At 40.3% G+C, this 16,469-nt stretch overlaps 1 protein-coding gene across 1 annotated transcript in view; it reads left to right on the top strand.

Annotated features, from left to right (window-relative positions):
• TRIO (trio Rho guanine nucleotide exchange factor) overlaps positions 1–16,062 on the top strand; it is a 241,384-nt gene extending 225,322 nt beyond the window's left edge. Inside the window, exons 47-57 of the mRNA XM_032181775.1 lie at positions 924–1,101; positions 1,944–2,713; positions 6,418–6,665; positions 7,486–7,624; positions 7,986–8,013; positions 8,870–9,032; positions 11,707–11,828; positions 11,979–12,057; positions 12,717–12,917; positions 13,644–13,782; positions 14,525–16,062. Coding sequence (XP_032037666.1) covers positions 924–1,101; positions 1,944–2,713; positions 6,418–6,665; positions 7,486–7,624; positions 7,986–8,013; positions 8,870–9,032; positions 11,707–11,828; positions 11,979–12,057; positions 12,717–12,917; positions 13,644–13,782; positions 14,525–15,067 — 2,610 coding nt within the window. The 3' untranslated portion in view covers positions 15,068–16,062. The remainder of the gene's footprint in view (positions 1–923; positions 1,102–1,943; positions 2,714–6,417; positions 6,666–7,485; positions 7,625–7,985; positions 8,014–8,869; positions 9,033–11,706; positions 11,829–11,978; positions 12,058–12,716; positions 12,918–13,643; positions 13,783–14,524) is intronic.
• The last annotated feature ends 407 nt before the right edge of the window (positions 16,063–16,469 follow it).

The raw sequence follows: 16,469 nt of genomic DNA, 5'->3' as shown, positions 1-16,469 counted from the left end.
TTTGTGCAAGGGACACAAAGGTAACGGTTCCTAATACAGTGTGGAGTCACTAATGGCATCTAGAAGGGGAATCTGGAAGCACAGCAAGGTGTCAGTCATTTCCTCGAATGACCTCCTATTGGATTTATGCTCACTCTGATGATAAATGGAAGTATTTGGATTCCAGCTGTCTGATGCTTCCCGCATGAAGCATGCAAAAGCAGGTGTTGCTGGACAAAACGTTGCATGTACACCACATAGCAAAGTAATTGCAAATAAGGAAAAGTCTTTAAGTATCCCTTCTGATGAGTTTCAGCTGCAGTCAGTCCCAATGTGTAGGTAACATTTGTCACCTTCTTGGATGTATCAGCTATTCTGCAAGCAAATCCCCCACTTCAAACCTTCCCAGAAACGAAAGCTGTTGCTGGTATTGTTCACCAGCCCTCCTCACGAAGCATTTTGTGTGGACCCTGCTTCCTCTGATTTGCCTTGCCGCTCCGTGTACCAGCTGCACATCCTGTTCTGCCCTGGGCAGGCAGCCTGTTCCATGGTGTTGCTGTCTCTGCGGGAGAAGACTTTAGTGGGGCCATCAGCAGAGCTCCAGAGTGGGCTCAGCATTTTAAAGAACACAAGGGGAGAGCAAGGGCTGATGGGGAGAACATTAAGCCATAGTGTCCATGTAGAGATAATAAGAGTGCAGTGCATCAGTCGGTTGCACTCTCTGGAGCAAAGGCTGCTGTAGAGTAAGACTGTTGTTGATACTTTGCTTTAGCCAAAAATGACATATGTTAATCCTTAGTTTACTGTAATCCTTCATTTCATGGTATTGAGCAAAAAGATGGTCACCTTAATTACATTTGAAGATTTGACTCTGAGTTATCAAGTAAGCAATTTCTCAAAAAATGCATGAAGGAAATTCTCTTTTTTTTTTTTTTTTTGTGAAGGTGAGTTGCCTTTCCCTGGAGGAAAATGTGGACAGCGATCCATGTAAATTTGCACTAACATCAAGAACGGGCGATGTCACGGAGACCTTTGTTTTGCATTCTGCCAGCCCAGCAGTCCGACAGCTATGGATCCATGAAATTAACCAAATTTTGGAAAACCAGCGCAACTTTTTAAATGGTAAATGATTTGCTCTCTTTGAAAGTTCATAATTGAGTGACTTCTCTCTCATCTGTTGTTTCTTGGCTTTGAAATTGTTTGCAAGTTTCCTTTTTCCTGAGCTAATGCAGAACAGTTGGGGGTTATGTGCCACGTTTTAGCTTCAGAACAGATGCTAGCATTTGTCATAAGAGTGGTAGTCTGAATTTACATGGTGTTCCCTCAGTGAAATTTTCCAAATGTTTTGTAGGAGTGAACTACGACTGGTACCATCCGTTGATGTGGAGAGTTTGTGTACCCCATTTAAGCAAATGCAAGCTTTTAAAGACTAAATACAAGTGGAATTTTAAGCATCCGTTCAAAATGTATTTTGCTTGTGTTATTCTGGTGGCCATTGTTGTCGCACCTTACTGTGGCAGCAGCATTCAGATTCTGCAGGAGAACAGTAGAAGTGTCTGCTGTGACACCAGAAGTTTCTTGCTATATTTCTGTATCCATCAGTTGTTTCCCTGATGCAGGTTTTTTGAAGAGATGTATAGAGAAAAATGAGCTGATGATTGGAATCACACTTGTTTTTTTCCCTCTTGGTTGCTGACTGACAATGTGATCTAGAGGAAAACAAGGAAAACATTTTTCCCTGGATTTACCTCTTTTGTCTTTAATGAAGATTAAATATAGCAGGTCGTGAACGTGTAATATAGAACAGTGATTTGATGTCTGCAGTATGACTGTCATTGCTAAGGGAATTCATCATATTTGAGCGGTGCTCCCCTTTTGCTACTAAGCGTGTCTGTTTTAAGCTGTTCTTGTTCCCTTTCCTGCTCTCCTTTCCCTGACCACCTGCTCTCCTTTCCCCATTGCAGCCTTGACGTCCCCAATCGAGTACCAGAGGAACCACAGCAGCGGTGGAGGCGGCAGCGGAAGCAGCAGCAGTAACAGCAGCGGCCCCAGCAGCTCTAGTGGAATCCCCAGCTCCAGCCGTAGCCGGCCATCCCGGATCCCCCAGCCTGTCAGACACCATTCCCCAGTCCTGGTCTCCTCTGCAGCCTCGGCCCAAGCAGAGGCAGACAAGATGTCAGGTATGTCCATTCACAATCTCTCCCTGCCACACTACAACACCTCCTTAGAAACTGGCCTGAGCCAGCCAGACAGGCACCCTCCCAGTGCAGAACCGGACGGTCCTCAGAGAGAAGCTGAGCAGATTCCCAAGATGAAAGTTATTGAGAGTCCCAGGAAGACAGCGGGAAACATTTCTGGCTCAGCTGACGGAGCCCAGAAAGACTCACGTGGAAGCTCAGAGGAAAGTCGCTCAAGAAACAGCATAGGATCACTGACGCTGGGGAAGCCAAGGCCAGGAGCCATCTCACCAATGAACTCTCCTCTCTCCACGACTTTCCCTTCTCCTTTTGGCAAAGAAACCTTTCCACCCAGCAGCCCCCTGCAGAAGGGCTCCTTTTGGAGCTCCATCCCAGCATCCCCTGCCAGCCGCCCTGGCTCCTTCACTTTCCCTGGGGACAATGACTCCCTCCAGCGGCAGGTTCACCGCCACTCTTCACACAGCAAGGACACAGACCGCATGAGCACATGCTCCTCGACCAGCGAGCAGTCAGTTCACTCCACCCAGAGTAATGGGGTAAGAGCGGAGCACCTCTGTCCTGCGAGCTCTTCTAAAACCTTCCCATGCTCCCTTTCTGTGCGTTACCATCACTCTCCGTACTAACTTCTGGCTCTCCGGCGCTGTACTGCTCTGAAATAATCAACTGTTCCAGTGTCTTCTGCACATTAAAAAACAAAATTATCTACCTCTTGTGTATGTATACATAAAAACATAGACAGTGATATGTATACAGACACACGAACACTGCTAACATTAGATGCAATTTCTGCCTCTGCTGAAAATATAGATCACTAGGCTGATACTTACTAACTTGCTGTCCTTGCTTTTTCGTCTCTAATTTGAAGGCACATAATTAACATGCTGAAGCGTGGCAACCAGAGCACCTTGGGGTATGCATTGCAGCCAGCATTTAAATCTGACTTTGAGATTTTGGCAGATTGCCTTGGGGCTTTTTTCCCTGTCACGCCAAATCCGCCAGCACTGTCCTGTTGAGTTTTAACTTCGTTGAGATGTCTACGGTACAGTCCCTGGGCTGCTTGATTTTTATTTTGTATTTATTTCCGCCCCCCACCTCCTCCTTTCAGCCTTAGGTGATGTGCAGCATTCTCTTTTTTAATTCTTTGCCTGGTCAAGGAAGCTTCCTGCAGTCCACTCAAAATAGGCAAACAAAACCTAGCTAAAATAATCAACTGTTCTTCTACTACAATCAAAACAAATAGTGGCTCCACTTTTCTCTTCTGCTTTATAAGAAGAACTGTTTTAGGGCATCTGGAGATTCAACCTTTTAGTATGTACTTGGTGTGTTTGTGCGGAAAGCTGGGGTATCAACAGAATCCACATTCTCTGTAATAAAATCTACCAGGAAATGCAACACAGCAATCACAGGGGCATGTGCAAATATAAGCAAAAATGTCAAGGCACTTGCCATGGATGTGGTAGGCAGGCTCTGGTGCCTTTTTGATTTCTAATAAAGGTGCGTTTGATTTTCTTCTCACTAAGTGTTGTGTTCACAAATGTTTGTTTTTCTACTCTCTCACAAATCGTATGCAGTACCAATTTTGCAAATCAACCTAACTTGCTGTACTTTTTAAAATGCATGCATTTCTTTATAGAACTGCTAAATGTAACTAAACAGAGAGCTTTCTTGACTTCTTAGTTCTTATACTTTTATAGTAGCTTCAGAAGAACAAATTGTGCTTTGCATGTATCATATTTTTATCCTGATCTTTCAACTTTTCATTTGGTTTAGCTCTGTCTTGTGTGTATCTTCAGTCTAGCAAAATGTGATGATAATATAATAGCTGGGGTAATCGGACTTCCTCACAATTACTGCACAGCATGTGAATCAAGACTTGCATAGTATTAATTGATGTAATTACATTAAAAAAAGAGGGAGAGAAAGAATGGCACTAAGTTTTCAAAACATTTGAATTTTGATACTGTCAGCAAAGATACCTTTGCTTGTTTTTATCTTACTGTAAAACAGTGTCTGAATGTGCCTTCTGCTGCTTCACAACTACATTGCGCTTGATAATTAAGCTTCATAATGCTTACTTTGTAAACCATATTTTAGCAGGATTTCACACCGCATTCAACAAGCTGGAGAAGATGGGTTGTGAAGGCATATTTTAACCATTTGCTTGTGTATATTTACATGCACGCATGGTTAAGTTTTCTTCACAAGCTTACTTATGCATGGAAAGGTTACTCCTAAGAAGAAAAAAAATGAGTAGTTCTTGCTAGCTTTGTAGGAATATGGGAGCAGTTTCTTAGATTTTGATTGTATATCCTCTGTAATTTAGTAATTGCAGACAGTGATGACCAGCAACACTTGCAGTAGGAAAAAAAAAAATCCTGTGCAAGAATAATTACTTCTTTGCAAGGCAGAGGAAGGGCTGTCTTTCTATGGTGAGAATAAATTCTGATATAAACATGTTCACAAGATAGAAAGTTACTTTGTACTTACCAGACAATTTAGTAGATTTATCTGTCCTTGCGACAATAAGAAATATTCAGACTTTAAAGTGGTCCTTCAAGGCTTAACTATTAAAAAGAGATGTATGCAAGCCAGTCCTGTGTACAAATTCTACTGCATGCTAAGAAACAGTACATTCAGTGGTAGTGTATGGGGCAAGGTTTGGGTATAGGTTGGTTTTACTACTTCAGCCTTCCTCTCCTCTTCCCCATAGGTCTAACAGAAGGAATTAGTAAAAGCAACTTTCTCTGAATGGAGGTTTTTTCCATCTAGCTAGAAAAATGTATGAATTTGTAATCTTAGTTCAAACAGCGACTGAAAATAAGACTTCTGAATTTTTTAGGTGCTACTATTCCCAGTTTGCCAGAAGTATGGAAGGGTCTTGCTAATACAAAAGACCACATAGACAGTCCTGTAAGCTGCACAAACTGTTCTTACCACTGGAAGTATAGCACCTGGAATTAAATATAAATATCCTTTAGTAGAGGTACAGTCCAGGGGCGACGTTGCTCTCAGGTAGCATTTGCTTCATCATCCTAATAGAGAAAACAGGAAAGGGATTGGAAACCCAAGCATTGATGAGCTGAACATTGTAGGAATGAGTAATCAGAGCTCCCTTCTGAAAGCCCTTGTTTCTCAGTGCACCAGTCAGCCAGCACGCCCACGAGGAAGCGCAGGCTCCAAGAGGTGGAGTGACTTGATCGTGGCCGTTAGCAGATAGGATGAAAATGTGGGTTTGGGGGCTCCCAGTGCACCATGCTCTCATCTGACCCGTGCTGTGTCTCTGCAACACTGATGAGACAAATATTTGAGAGTTTTGAGAAAAAAAGGTGACGCTATTTTAATCTGTGTACCAAGCTTCCTACGTGCTGCGTGCACATACGTGATGCTGCCACATGGCTGTGCTATATGAGCCATAGTAGCGTTCAGCTACAGCTGGGTACTGCTTTCCTTCTTCAGCTCAGTTACTGCTAGGCAATAGTGAGTCCTCACTGACAGCAAGCTGAAAGAGTTTGAAGTAAGAACACAGAATCAGAAGGCAGGTGTGCACACATACATACCTCATCGACTTCGTTTTTAACTTGTTTCAAGAAGGAAATCACTTATTTCAGGGGATAGGTTGCATAGTCTGATAATAGATTTCACACCTCTATTTATTAAACCTAATACGAGAAATGCATGTATTTGGGCAAAAAGAGTCTTACTTTAGTAAGTTACCATGGATTCATGGTGTCTGAGATCTGACAAATGGTACTAGGAAAGACTATTATGCGTGTTTCATTGTTAGTTTCCAGTGTTTATGAGGTCAAGTCTTGGTTTGTTATACATCCATAAGACTTAATGAAAAATTGTCACATGTGATGTAATGTGACTTTGTCACCTGATAAAGATGTCAGGTTTAGTGTCAGAGCTGGAAAGGAAGACTAGTTGAGATCCTGTAAAAAATGGAAGAAGTAAAATTAAGTAGTGATCTTTACTAAAAATAAAAGGAATAAATTTCTGCGCCTGCTATACATAATGGTGTTCAAAAATCAAACTAATTTACACAAGATAAATCAATACAAGCAGCTCTATAAGAGAAATCTGATTTCTTTTCTTTGACTACAGCTTAATCTATGTGTATTACGCAGGTCATGGTTGAAACGTAGCAGGCCAAGAGCAGCCTTTCTCCTTTATAAACTTTAAACTTGATTCTCTTTTCTTCTTTTTGCCTCCTCTTTGTGCTTCTGGTTGACACTTGCAGAGTGAAAGTAGCAGCAGTAGCAATATCTCCACCATGCTGGTGACACACGATTACACGGCAGTGAAGGAGGATGAGATAAATGTCTACCAAGGAGAGGTCGTGCAGATTCTAGCCAGCAACCAACAGAACATGTTTTTGGTGTTCAGAGCCGCCACTGATCAGTGCCCCGCAGCCGAGGGCTGGATTCCCGGCTATGTCTTGGGGCATACCAGTGCAGTCATCATTGACAACCCTGATGGAACCATCAAGTGAGTGCCTGGGTGTGGGTAGAAGGGGCAGGAGGGAGAAAACCTACCAGTTCAGACAATTTGAAACTTATAAACTGAAAGTTGAAGTTATCTTTGAGATATAAATGAACATCAAACAGAATGAGTACATGTGAGGTCTCTAAGAAAAATTATTAAAAAAAAAAAAAAAGTGGTAAGAAAGAACCTAGAAGCATGTATTCTTTATCGAAAAGCTGTAGTAGTGCAATCTTCTGGGAAAAGTAGATTAATAATACTTCCCTTAAGAGAAGCAACTGTTCCTAGCTTATTCAATAGGATGAGTTGCCAGGTTAGACATCTTTGTTTAGGAAAACCATCATAATGTTTGCTCCAAGCGAAATGAGATTTCAGAGTTCCTAGATTTCCATCTTGAGCCACAAACCTACTTAAAATGGCTGGTGGTGCTAAAAAGATCTCTCTCAACTCTGCTGTAGCGGATCTAATATCACAACCACGTTCTTAGCAGTTGTATGTAAAGCTTTTATAGGCTGTATTTGAGATGGATTTTGTGCTGTTTGTTGTTCAGTTTGATTGACAATTTGTATTTTCATATGGAAAGTTTACGATTGCAGCAAAGAATTCAAGAAATACTGAACTACAGACTAATCTTAAGAGCTTGCTTACAGTTTTAACCAAAGATAGCATCTCTTATGGAATACTTAATGTATTTCATTTCAGTATGCTTTAATACAATGAAATAACATTCTGGGATAAATGTCATCTTCATCTCAAGCTAGAGATTATAACACATAACTGAGAGTTTGAAAAGAAAATTTATCAAAGCTTACTGTTCCACATTCAGGAAGTCAACATCTTGGCACACAGCACTCCGTTTAAGGAAGAAATCTGAGAAAAAAGATAAAGACGGCAAAAGGGAAGGCAAGCTAGAAAATGGTTACCGCAAATCCCGAGAAGGACTTGCCAACAAGGTTTCTGTAAAGGTAAATGTGACAAAGAAGTAGTAGTTTTCAAAAGGAGTTGTGTTGGAATTTCTTTAAAAGTTGCTTCTAGTTCTAGCTCTGATAGAATTTCACATGAAGGAATTGGAAACAACAGTGGTTCTAATGGTCAGTGTTTATCAAATCTCAAAACAAGATGATAGGATTTTTGAACCCACAGGCATGATACTGCATATAGATACTGCAGAAAAAGTAGAGTGGTGCAGAAAATCTGATATTTAAGTGTTTATTGGACTTTTGTGGGTACAACTAACGTCTGCCCATCACTGTGCTTTATTTTCTATAATTCTTTTATTTATTATACATTTATAAGGACACTAATTCTGTGATTTCTCCTTTCCAGCTTCTCAACCCCAATTACATTTATGATGGTAAGTTGTTTTCATCTTTAAAAGTCACAGTAAATGTAACTTGATTAAAGCATGATTTATTTTCTTTGAACTTGCTTGACATGAATTACATCAGGAATTAGTGTTTTCTGTAAAATACATGTAGCCTCATTTGGGACAGGAGAGGCAGTTAGTGAAATGTCATCTCTCTTTTTTTCTTTCTAAGATTAAAGGAAGATTTTCTTGTTTACATGTCCAAAACAATGTAAAACACAAGGATCATATGATATGTTGCTCAGAAGTATTTGTACTAGTGCATGTGCACTGAGACTGTATGGAAGTTGGGCACTGCTGAATTTGCAAAATAAGAAGGTCAAGAGTTGGAGACCTCTGCTGCTTCATTTTTCACCTTGCATCCTAGGGGATGTGCAGGGTCTCTCCAGTGCAGAGGCTGATCAGGAGAAAAACAGTGGCACTCTGGAGTAAGAGCCAAACTTCTTGAGTTTCACCTGTAAGCAGAAAGGGAAACCACTACACTGTAGAGAAGGTGTTTTGTGTTCACTTCTGCAAATGCAGCTGGACATAAAGATATCCTAGCTGAACACATCCTTAAATATTTTTTACTTCTGGGTTTATTTAGCTGACTTGACCCAAAAGGTTTGGTTCACTGTGGTAAATTTCAGGGTTATCCATAGCATGTCAGTAGTGTCATGTCCAAGTTTATGCAGAGAAAAAGTATTAGCTCTACAGAGCCCCAGCAAGTGCCCTAAATGTGGACATGCTCCAAGGGCAGAGGGATAGATAAACCCTGGAAACTGTAAGTACAACATACTTTGTCTAATAGAAAAGCAAATTGATGAACTTCAATTGACCTAATGCCATTAAATTCTTCTTCCAGTTCCCCCAGAATTTATAATACCATTGAGTGAGGTTACATGTGAGACAGGAGAGACCATCGTGCTTAGGTGTAAAGTCTGTGGTCGCCCCAAGGCTTCAATTACTTGGAAGGGTCCTGATCATAACACACTGAGCAATGACGGTCATCACAGCATTTCGTACAGGTACAGTAATTTATGTAGTATATCTCTTTGTCTTAAAAGGGAAAATTATTCTAAATTACCTCGGTGGCTTACTTGTTTTGATATGTTTGGGGCATTGTCCTTAATTATATCCTCTTTTTCCTCCTAGCATTGGGCATCCAAAAAACAAACAAACCTTAGCTCATGATGATACTCTGATGCCACACAGAAAGATTCCAGTGACAGCAATTCAATTCTCAGCTTGCCGCTGTCACATAAATTTCCAGGTGCCAGTGGCAAGAAGATTCAAAGCTGGTCTTGATGGATAAAACCCCAGTGTCAGAAGGCTACTTTAATCTTACAGGACTCATTAATATTTAGCTAACCCTTGTGCTTGTGTTAAAGTTGGCTAATGAGTTTTCCATCCCTGGGTCGTAGTTGGTTCCCACTCAGCTGTGCCAGCATAGCAGTTTCTGTTGGACAGCGCTGTTAACAGGATCACTGAGGTGATTTGTGATAAAAAGCAGACTTCTCTTCACCTGGAGGAAGGTGGAACACTTCTAATCTGGATCCTGGATCACTTTTTCCTGGATCCAGGAAAAGCAAAACTCCAGCGAAGGAACAGGGACTGCTGAATCTGTTATATTTCGTAGCCTTGGTGCAGGATAACTTTCGGCTTTGAGACATAAAGATGGGATTGTCCTCAGACAGGAATACTTCATTGTTGGGATTTTCTGGAAGTGTTGTTTAACTTTATCTGAGTATGGCCAGGGGTACTCTCATGTCATATTCAGTTGATTTTAAAAACAATAAAATTCAGATGGTATTTTTCATTAATTACCGCAGAAGAGACCATGGTTCTCTCACACTGACCCAGTGCTTGAACTAGAGCAGTATGCTGTGGCATTCCAGTGCTGTGACATGCCACATTGCCAGTCCTTTCTTTTCATTAGTAGCATACATCGTTTTAGAGGCAAATGACTGCTTTTGGAATGATTATGACAGTACTTTGCAAAGAAAAGCCTCTGGTTCATATTAACATTGCAGTGCTACTGTTTTCAGTGTCGAAGCACGGAAACAAATATCTTTGTCTGGTTTTAGCTTTGCTGTGATAGAACTGAGCAGACTTAACTGGTAATTCAATGAGCTGAGTAATAACAGATATTACTGCATTTTGGATCGTGAAACTACCTGTTAGAAACGTTTTTTTTCATTTATTTTTTATCCATTTACTGAAAGCGTTATTTAGTCACTTCAGTGTGAATACGTCTTGTTTATGAATTACGTTCTCACTTCAGAATGAAGTTTTTTTGTGAAACCTTTCCTCCTTAATAGCTATATTAGAGGCTGTATGATAGAGCCCAATGCATATGCAAACCTGTTAGCATGTTATGTTGTTCTTTATATTCTAATGTAGCTGCTTTTTTCTTTTCACCTGGTATAATTTTTGTTGTGGAGAGACAGGAACATTGTGGCAGCTGTGCTGTTGTATCCAGGACCATTGTGAGACCCCAGTAAGAGCTAGATTCACTAGAATTATCTCACAGTGATCTGTTACCGTTGCATAATTATAACCAGTTAATCATGCTGGTTGTGGCTGACAGATTTTTGGAGATACTAGTAAAGAAATGTTCTTTGAGCTGAGGGAGGAGAGTCATCTTCCTGTGTTCCTAAAATTTACATTGTTTTCCCCTGAAATTAAATGGTATAATAAAGACAGAGGCAAACAGCTTTTGTTTTAGTAACTCAAATGACTTGAGTAACTGGGGTGGATCCAAAGGCAAACAATAAGAATGATGAAAAATCTTGAAAATATGCCATGTTGTGAAAGAATAGCACAATGTTTTGAGCCTAGAGGTGAAAAGCATAGGCAAGATATGCCAAGTGTTCACATTTGTAAGAGACTTATGCAAATAGAATTATTTACTGTTCCTGTCAGTGGTAGATGGTATAGAAAGTACTAAAAATGGTATATGGTAGATGGTATAAAAAGTACTAGAATTGCACAGAGGAAGATTAAGGCAGACATTTGAAGACAAACCATCAAATAAAAAGGGCAGTTGAGCAATGAGAAAATTTAAGGAAGAGTTTGTAGAATCTTTCTCCTGTCTGATATAGATTATTGCTGTCTCTTCTGGAGCTGAGAGAAAACTTCAAAAGACTTCCTGAGTTTCCTCATACCCTCATACTCCCAGATTCTGAGGTCTCTGAAGTCACACTGTGGTGTACCTTTTGTACTGAAGGTGGAGCCCATTCCTACAATGAATGAATGCTTTGAAAGTAAAAACATTAACCCAGCTTGTATACAGTTCCAGGGAGTCAGGGATGGAAACTAACCTCTCAGAAGGAATAATGATGGATGGTTGTCTTGATACTGCCTCTAATTAATTTGCAAGAAATAGAGGGAGCATGGAAAGCATTTGCTTTTTCAAACATAGAGGAACCTAGGATGCACTAAGACAGTGTCAGTGAGGATGTTTTTTTTATTAAAAAAACACTATTGTCTGCAGGATGTTCCATGATAATTTGTATACACAAAATGTTTGGATTCTGCTAGACGCTTCTGAAATGGCAGGAACAGGGTTGAAGTTGTCAGTAGAGTACAGGGGCTGGACAATAAGAAATCTTAACATTGTCGCTCTCACTTTGTCTAATTTTCATAGTTTAAGGTCTGTAAACTGAATGCAATGTTCATGGATGCCATTGTGTTTCCCAGTGACTTAGGAGAGGCTTCACTGAAAATCATTGGCGTCACTGCAGAAGACGATGGTATCTATACGTGTATAGCTGCAAACGATATGGGTTCGGTTTCATCTTCCGCCAGTCTACGAGTTTTAGGTAGGCCTGTCTCGTTGCTCTTTTCTTTATGATTACATTCAAAGCACCAGTTACCCAATTCGATAACTACAAACATTTAGTTCTAAGGAGGCTCTGACTGTATTAAATATTGCCTTTACTATCCTTCTCTTTTTCTTTCTTCTTCTGTAGGTCCTGGAAGTGATGGAATCATGGTAATCTGGAAAGACAACTTTGATTCCCTCTACAGTGAAGTGGCTGAGCTTGGCAGGTGCGTTCTGTATGCTGATGTCAAAATATGAACTTCTGATTCAAGAAATTGAATTGTCTTTCTAAAATGCTTATATGATCCTAGAAGGACATAATTACATTGAGCTAAATAAAAATGAGGAAGCCAAAATCTTACTTGCACTAGATGGCACTGCATAAATAGAACATAGTTAGGCTGAATTAGTGTCATAGATTCACGGATGAGTGTTCGAGTATTTCGGAAAGCTACAGTCCTTTTTTTTTTTTTTTTTTCATTTTTTTAGTATGCCTTACTAAAGCTGCTTCTACAGCGAAGCACTCCAAAACTTTACTTAGGGTATGAAAATTAAAGCCCAAAAACATCTGAAATTGAGCAAAATATGAAATAGCTCATGCAGAATATACATTTATCTCGCTTATTGGATGGACCTTTGAAAGCTGGATATCACCTTGACTTCTTTGCAAATGCATTAAAACAGATCTCTATCTGCAGCTAATTATTTATACAGACATACTTTGTAGAAGATATATGGACTTTTAAATCTTGTTTATGGCCAGAACTATTCTGCAAGGATATCTTATCAGAGATCTCAAATTGGTATCTCCCAGAAACTTTGAAGGTATAAGCATTTCCTTACTGCATTTTTCAGTTAATCCTTTCCTTTCAATATTGTATTCCAGGGGCAGATTTTCTGTCGTTAAGAAGTGTGACCAGAAGGGAACCAAGCGAGCAGTAGCCACTAAGTTTGTGAATAAGAAGTTGATGAAGCGAGACCAGGTTACCCATGAACTTGGAGTCATGCAGAATCTCCAGCATCCCCAGCTCATTGGCCTTCTCGATACCTTTGAGACCTCCACCAACTACATACTAGTATTAGAAATGTGCGTAAAATGCAGTCTCTACAGCAGACTTTCCAGGGTGTTCATAGTAGTTTATAAATAAGAAACATTAAGATTTCAGGGAAGTTTGACAACACCTAAGCAAAATACTGCGGTTCTCTAATACTGTAACTAAAATGTCAGGTTTAATAATAAATTTGGGAGGAAACAAGCTGGCATATTAAACTGACATGTAGGTTATCTTAGTCTGGAATTCCAGAAATGATTTTAGGTCAAGCAATTGCAGAAGTGAATTTGAAATGTTGTGATCTGGTAGTTTGATGTCAGCTCTTCCCTTCATATCCTAGTCTTTGGTCTTCTAGATTTTGAAGGCTCTAGCAATTCCCATAGCCTAATGGCAGGACACATCTGATCTTTCGGTCTAGATAACATGCTATATTTCTTCCTTTTTTTCTTTGCCTTTACCCTCTGCTCCCAGTCCAAAGTTAGTTCACCTTATTTTAGGTGCAGGTGAGCTGTAAATGACAAAACATTGCGGCTGGCAGGCAGAAAAGTATATGATAGAGCAACTCAAGCCAGACAAGAGAAACAGTGATGATTACTTCATGAAATTGTGGTTGTTAGGGGATGCTTGCTATGAAGGTTTTTTTTAATATAACATTCAAAATTGATTGTATGGTGTAGGCTTTTTTTTTTCTTTTAGTTCTTGTATACAGTATTAAAATGTAAATGTTTTAAGACTTGCATTAAAATGTAACCTTCCAATAGGGCTGACCAAGGTCGCCTTCTAGACTACGTCGTGCGATGGGGAAACCTCACTGAGGGGAAGATCAGACTCTACCTGGGAGAGATTCTGGAAGCTGTGCAGTATCTTCACAACTGCAGAATAGCACATTTGGACCTAAAGGTAAGGAGCGAATGGAATTTCCAGCAGTGTGCGCCTTTCCAGGCATAAAAACTTCCTTCTAGGAAACTGGCAGCTGTATAAAGGAGAGGGAGGCAGGGAGGAACACTATCCCCAGATGCTTTAAATCACTCATAGCCATCAAAGCAGAAGCTTTGAATTCCCTACGCTTTCCTCTTAAAGCTTGCTGGCTGTTTCCTTTGTGCTGGAAGTAATTGCTGTCAAGCACGATTGCTTTGTTTTGGTTTTTAATATATATTTATTTTATTTTTCCCAGTGAAACTTGCAGCAGAAGTTCAAATGCAAGGTTTTTGTTCTTTATGTGTCATAAAGCAAATAGAGTAATGGTTTATCCACCCTCTATTTATAATTGCTGTACTTTAAGATTAAGTTCCCAAACACAGTTTTCTGTGAAATTTTGCAGAGCTGTTTTTGCAAACACTTGCAGTCTTATCTGGCAGAGCTATATTTCCTGCAAAAGTTAAAATACCAACAGCTGAAGCACATTAATGGCACACTTCAGTTGGCAAGAGAGTGCCTGCCAGTCAGTCTGGGGAAAGGACTGGTAGGACTGCCTAGGAGCTTAGCAGAGCTGCCTACAGCAGTGATCCTCATCATTTGTAGCTGTTTGTTACTTTCTTGAGCTAGCAGCTCAGGCTAGGAAACAGTAATGTTGGAACACCGAATGTGTGTTGGATTGACCTGAAAAAATACTTCTTTTTTCTTTTGCTTTTATGTCTTCTAGCCTGAAAATATTTTGGTGGACCAGAGTTCCTCTAAGCCAACAATAAAACTGGCTGACTTTGGAGACGCGGTCCAGCTCAATACCACGTATTATATCCACCAGTTACTTGGAAACCCAGAGTTTGCAGCTCCTGAAATTATTCTCGGAAATCCTGTTTCCCTCACTTCAGATGTTTGGAGCATTGGAGTGCTCACATATGTCCTTCTTAGTGGCGTCTCTCCTTTCCTGGATGAAAGTGTAGAGGAAACTTGCCTGAATATTTGCCGCTTAGACTTTAGTTTCCCAGATGACTACTTCAAAGGAGTTAGCCAGAAGGCCAAAGATTTTGTATGCTTCCTGCTTCAGGATGATCCAGCTAAGCGTCCCTCGGCTGCACTGGCCCTCCAGGAGCAATGGCTGCAGCTGGGGAATAGCAAAAGTGCTGACAGCATTGACATATCCAGACTGACTTCGTTCATTGAGCGGCGAAAACACCAGAATGATGTTCGACCCATCCGTAGCATTAAAAACTTCTTACAGAGCAGGCTCTTGCCAAGAGTTTGACCTTGCTTGAAGTTCTCTCTCATTCTCTTTCACCTGCCAATCAATCAGACTGGAGATAGACTCCTCCTGCCAATCAATCAGACTGGAGATAGACTCCTCCTGCCAATCAGCTGTTGACTTGAATTTTGAGGAAAGCAAACCCCGAGCCAACCAGCTGCTAGCGAATGTTCGTGTGCAAACGCATTCCAAGGGGACCACGCGAGGTGGCGCGTGGGACTTGCAATGCAGACTTCACTGGGGTGGAGGACGATAGCACTGTACTCTGCAAAAAAGCAGTCACGAGTGATACAGTAACAGTATTTTATTCAGGTTTCTGCAAAAAAAAAAATAGTTTTTTTAATAAACAAGAGTTGAATTTTGCAAGTGAACTTAACTACCGTTTTCAAGATTTATTCAAGGAAGAAATGCCTATGTTCAAAGCACTGGTGTTAAAACAAAAATGAAATCACGCCTGGAGAAGACTCACCCAAATGGCTGCCCATTGATAAGGCTTCCATTTATAACATCTGGTTTTCACTTGGTCCTAGAGCTTTCCAGTTGCCTCGCCTGTATGTATCTCACGTAGCAGTGCACTGAGATCAGACTCTGCTTTTAAGTGCATCCAACCTCAAAGTTTTTGCATACAAATAGAATGAATCGTTTTGCTCTGATAAAATGTAGGCCTTACTTGTATATAGACTGTTACCTGCCTTCGGTCTGTAATTTTTTTCCCTCCTTATCCTTTTTTCCCCCCCTCCTTCCTAAATGGTGGTATACCACTGTGCGGGTCTTCAGTTTGGGTCAGTGTTTGCTGTCCCGTTTGAAAAGGACGTCCGGTTGGTGCCCAGCTTGCCAACCCGGCTGTCAAGCAGTATACAGCAGGATGAAATACTGTAAATGCACTCATTTGGGATTTTGTTTTATTTCATATCATGTGCAATGTTGTGGCTTTAACATTTTATGCAACTATTTATGAGGACCTCTGTTGTAACTGTAATAAATATATAGAAAAAGCACATACTTAGTACGGCGAGCTTTATGGTTTTGTTTGTGTGTTTGGGGGTTTTGGGTGGGCAGGGGAGGGTGTTGTACCACACTGTCATTATTAGTTTAAGATGAGGGTTAGCGTAGAATTTAGTCAAGACTAGTCAGTTTTAAGGATTGTTTAAAAGAGAGAGAGAGAGAGAGAGAGAGATTCGTATCCCAAATCTCCAACCGTTTAAGAAATAGGGTGACACTTTTTAAAATTTATTATTATATTCAAAATGCCAAAGTATGACTTTCCCAAAATCAGTCTCAACACTTGCTACTTTTTAAGAATTTTCAAAGCTGTTTACTTCTTTCTGTGAAATGAACAAATGACTTTTGTGCTCTTTGGTGAAGAATTACATTCAAAAAAAAGTAGTGGTCAGATGATGAGAGT

Source organism: Aythya fuligula, chromosome 2, assembly GCF_009819795.1.
Source record: "Aythya fuligula isolate bAytFul2 chromosome 2, bAytFul2.pri, whole genome shotgun sequence".
NCBI lineage: Eukaryota > Metazoa > Chordata > Aves > Anseriformes > Anatidae > Aythya > Aythya fuligula.
This window is presented reverse-complemented; position numbering and strand designations above follow the sequence as displayed.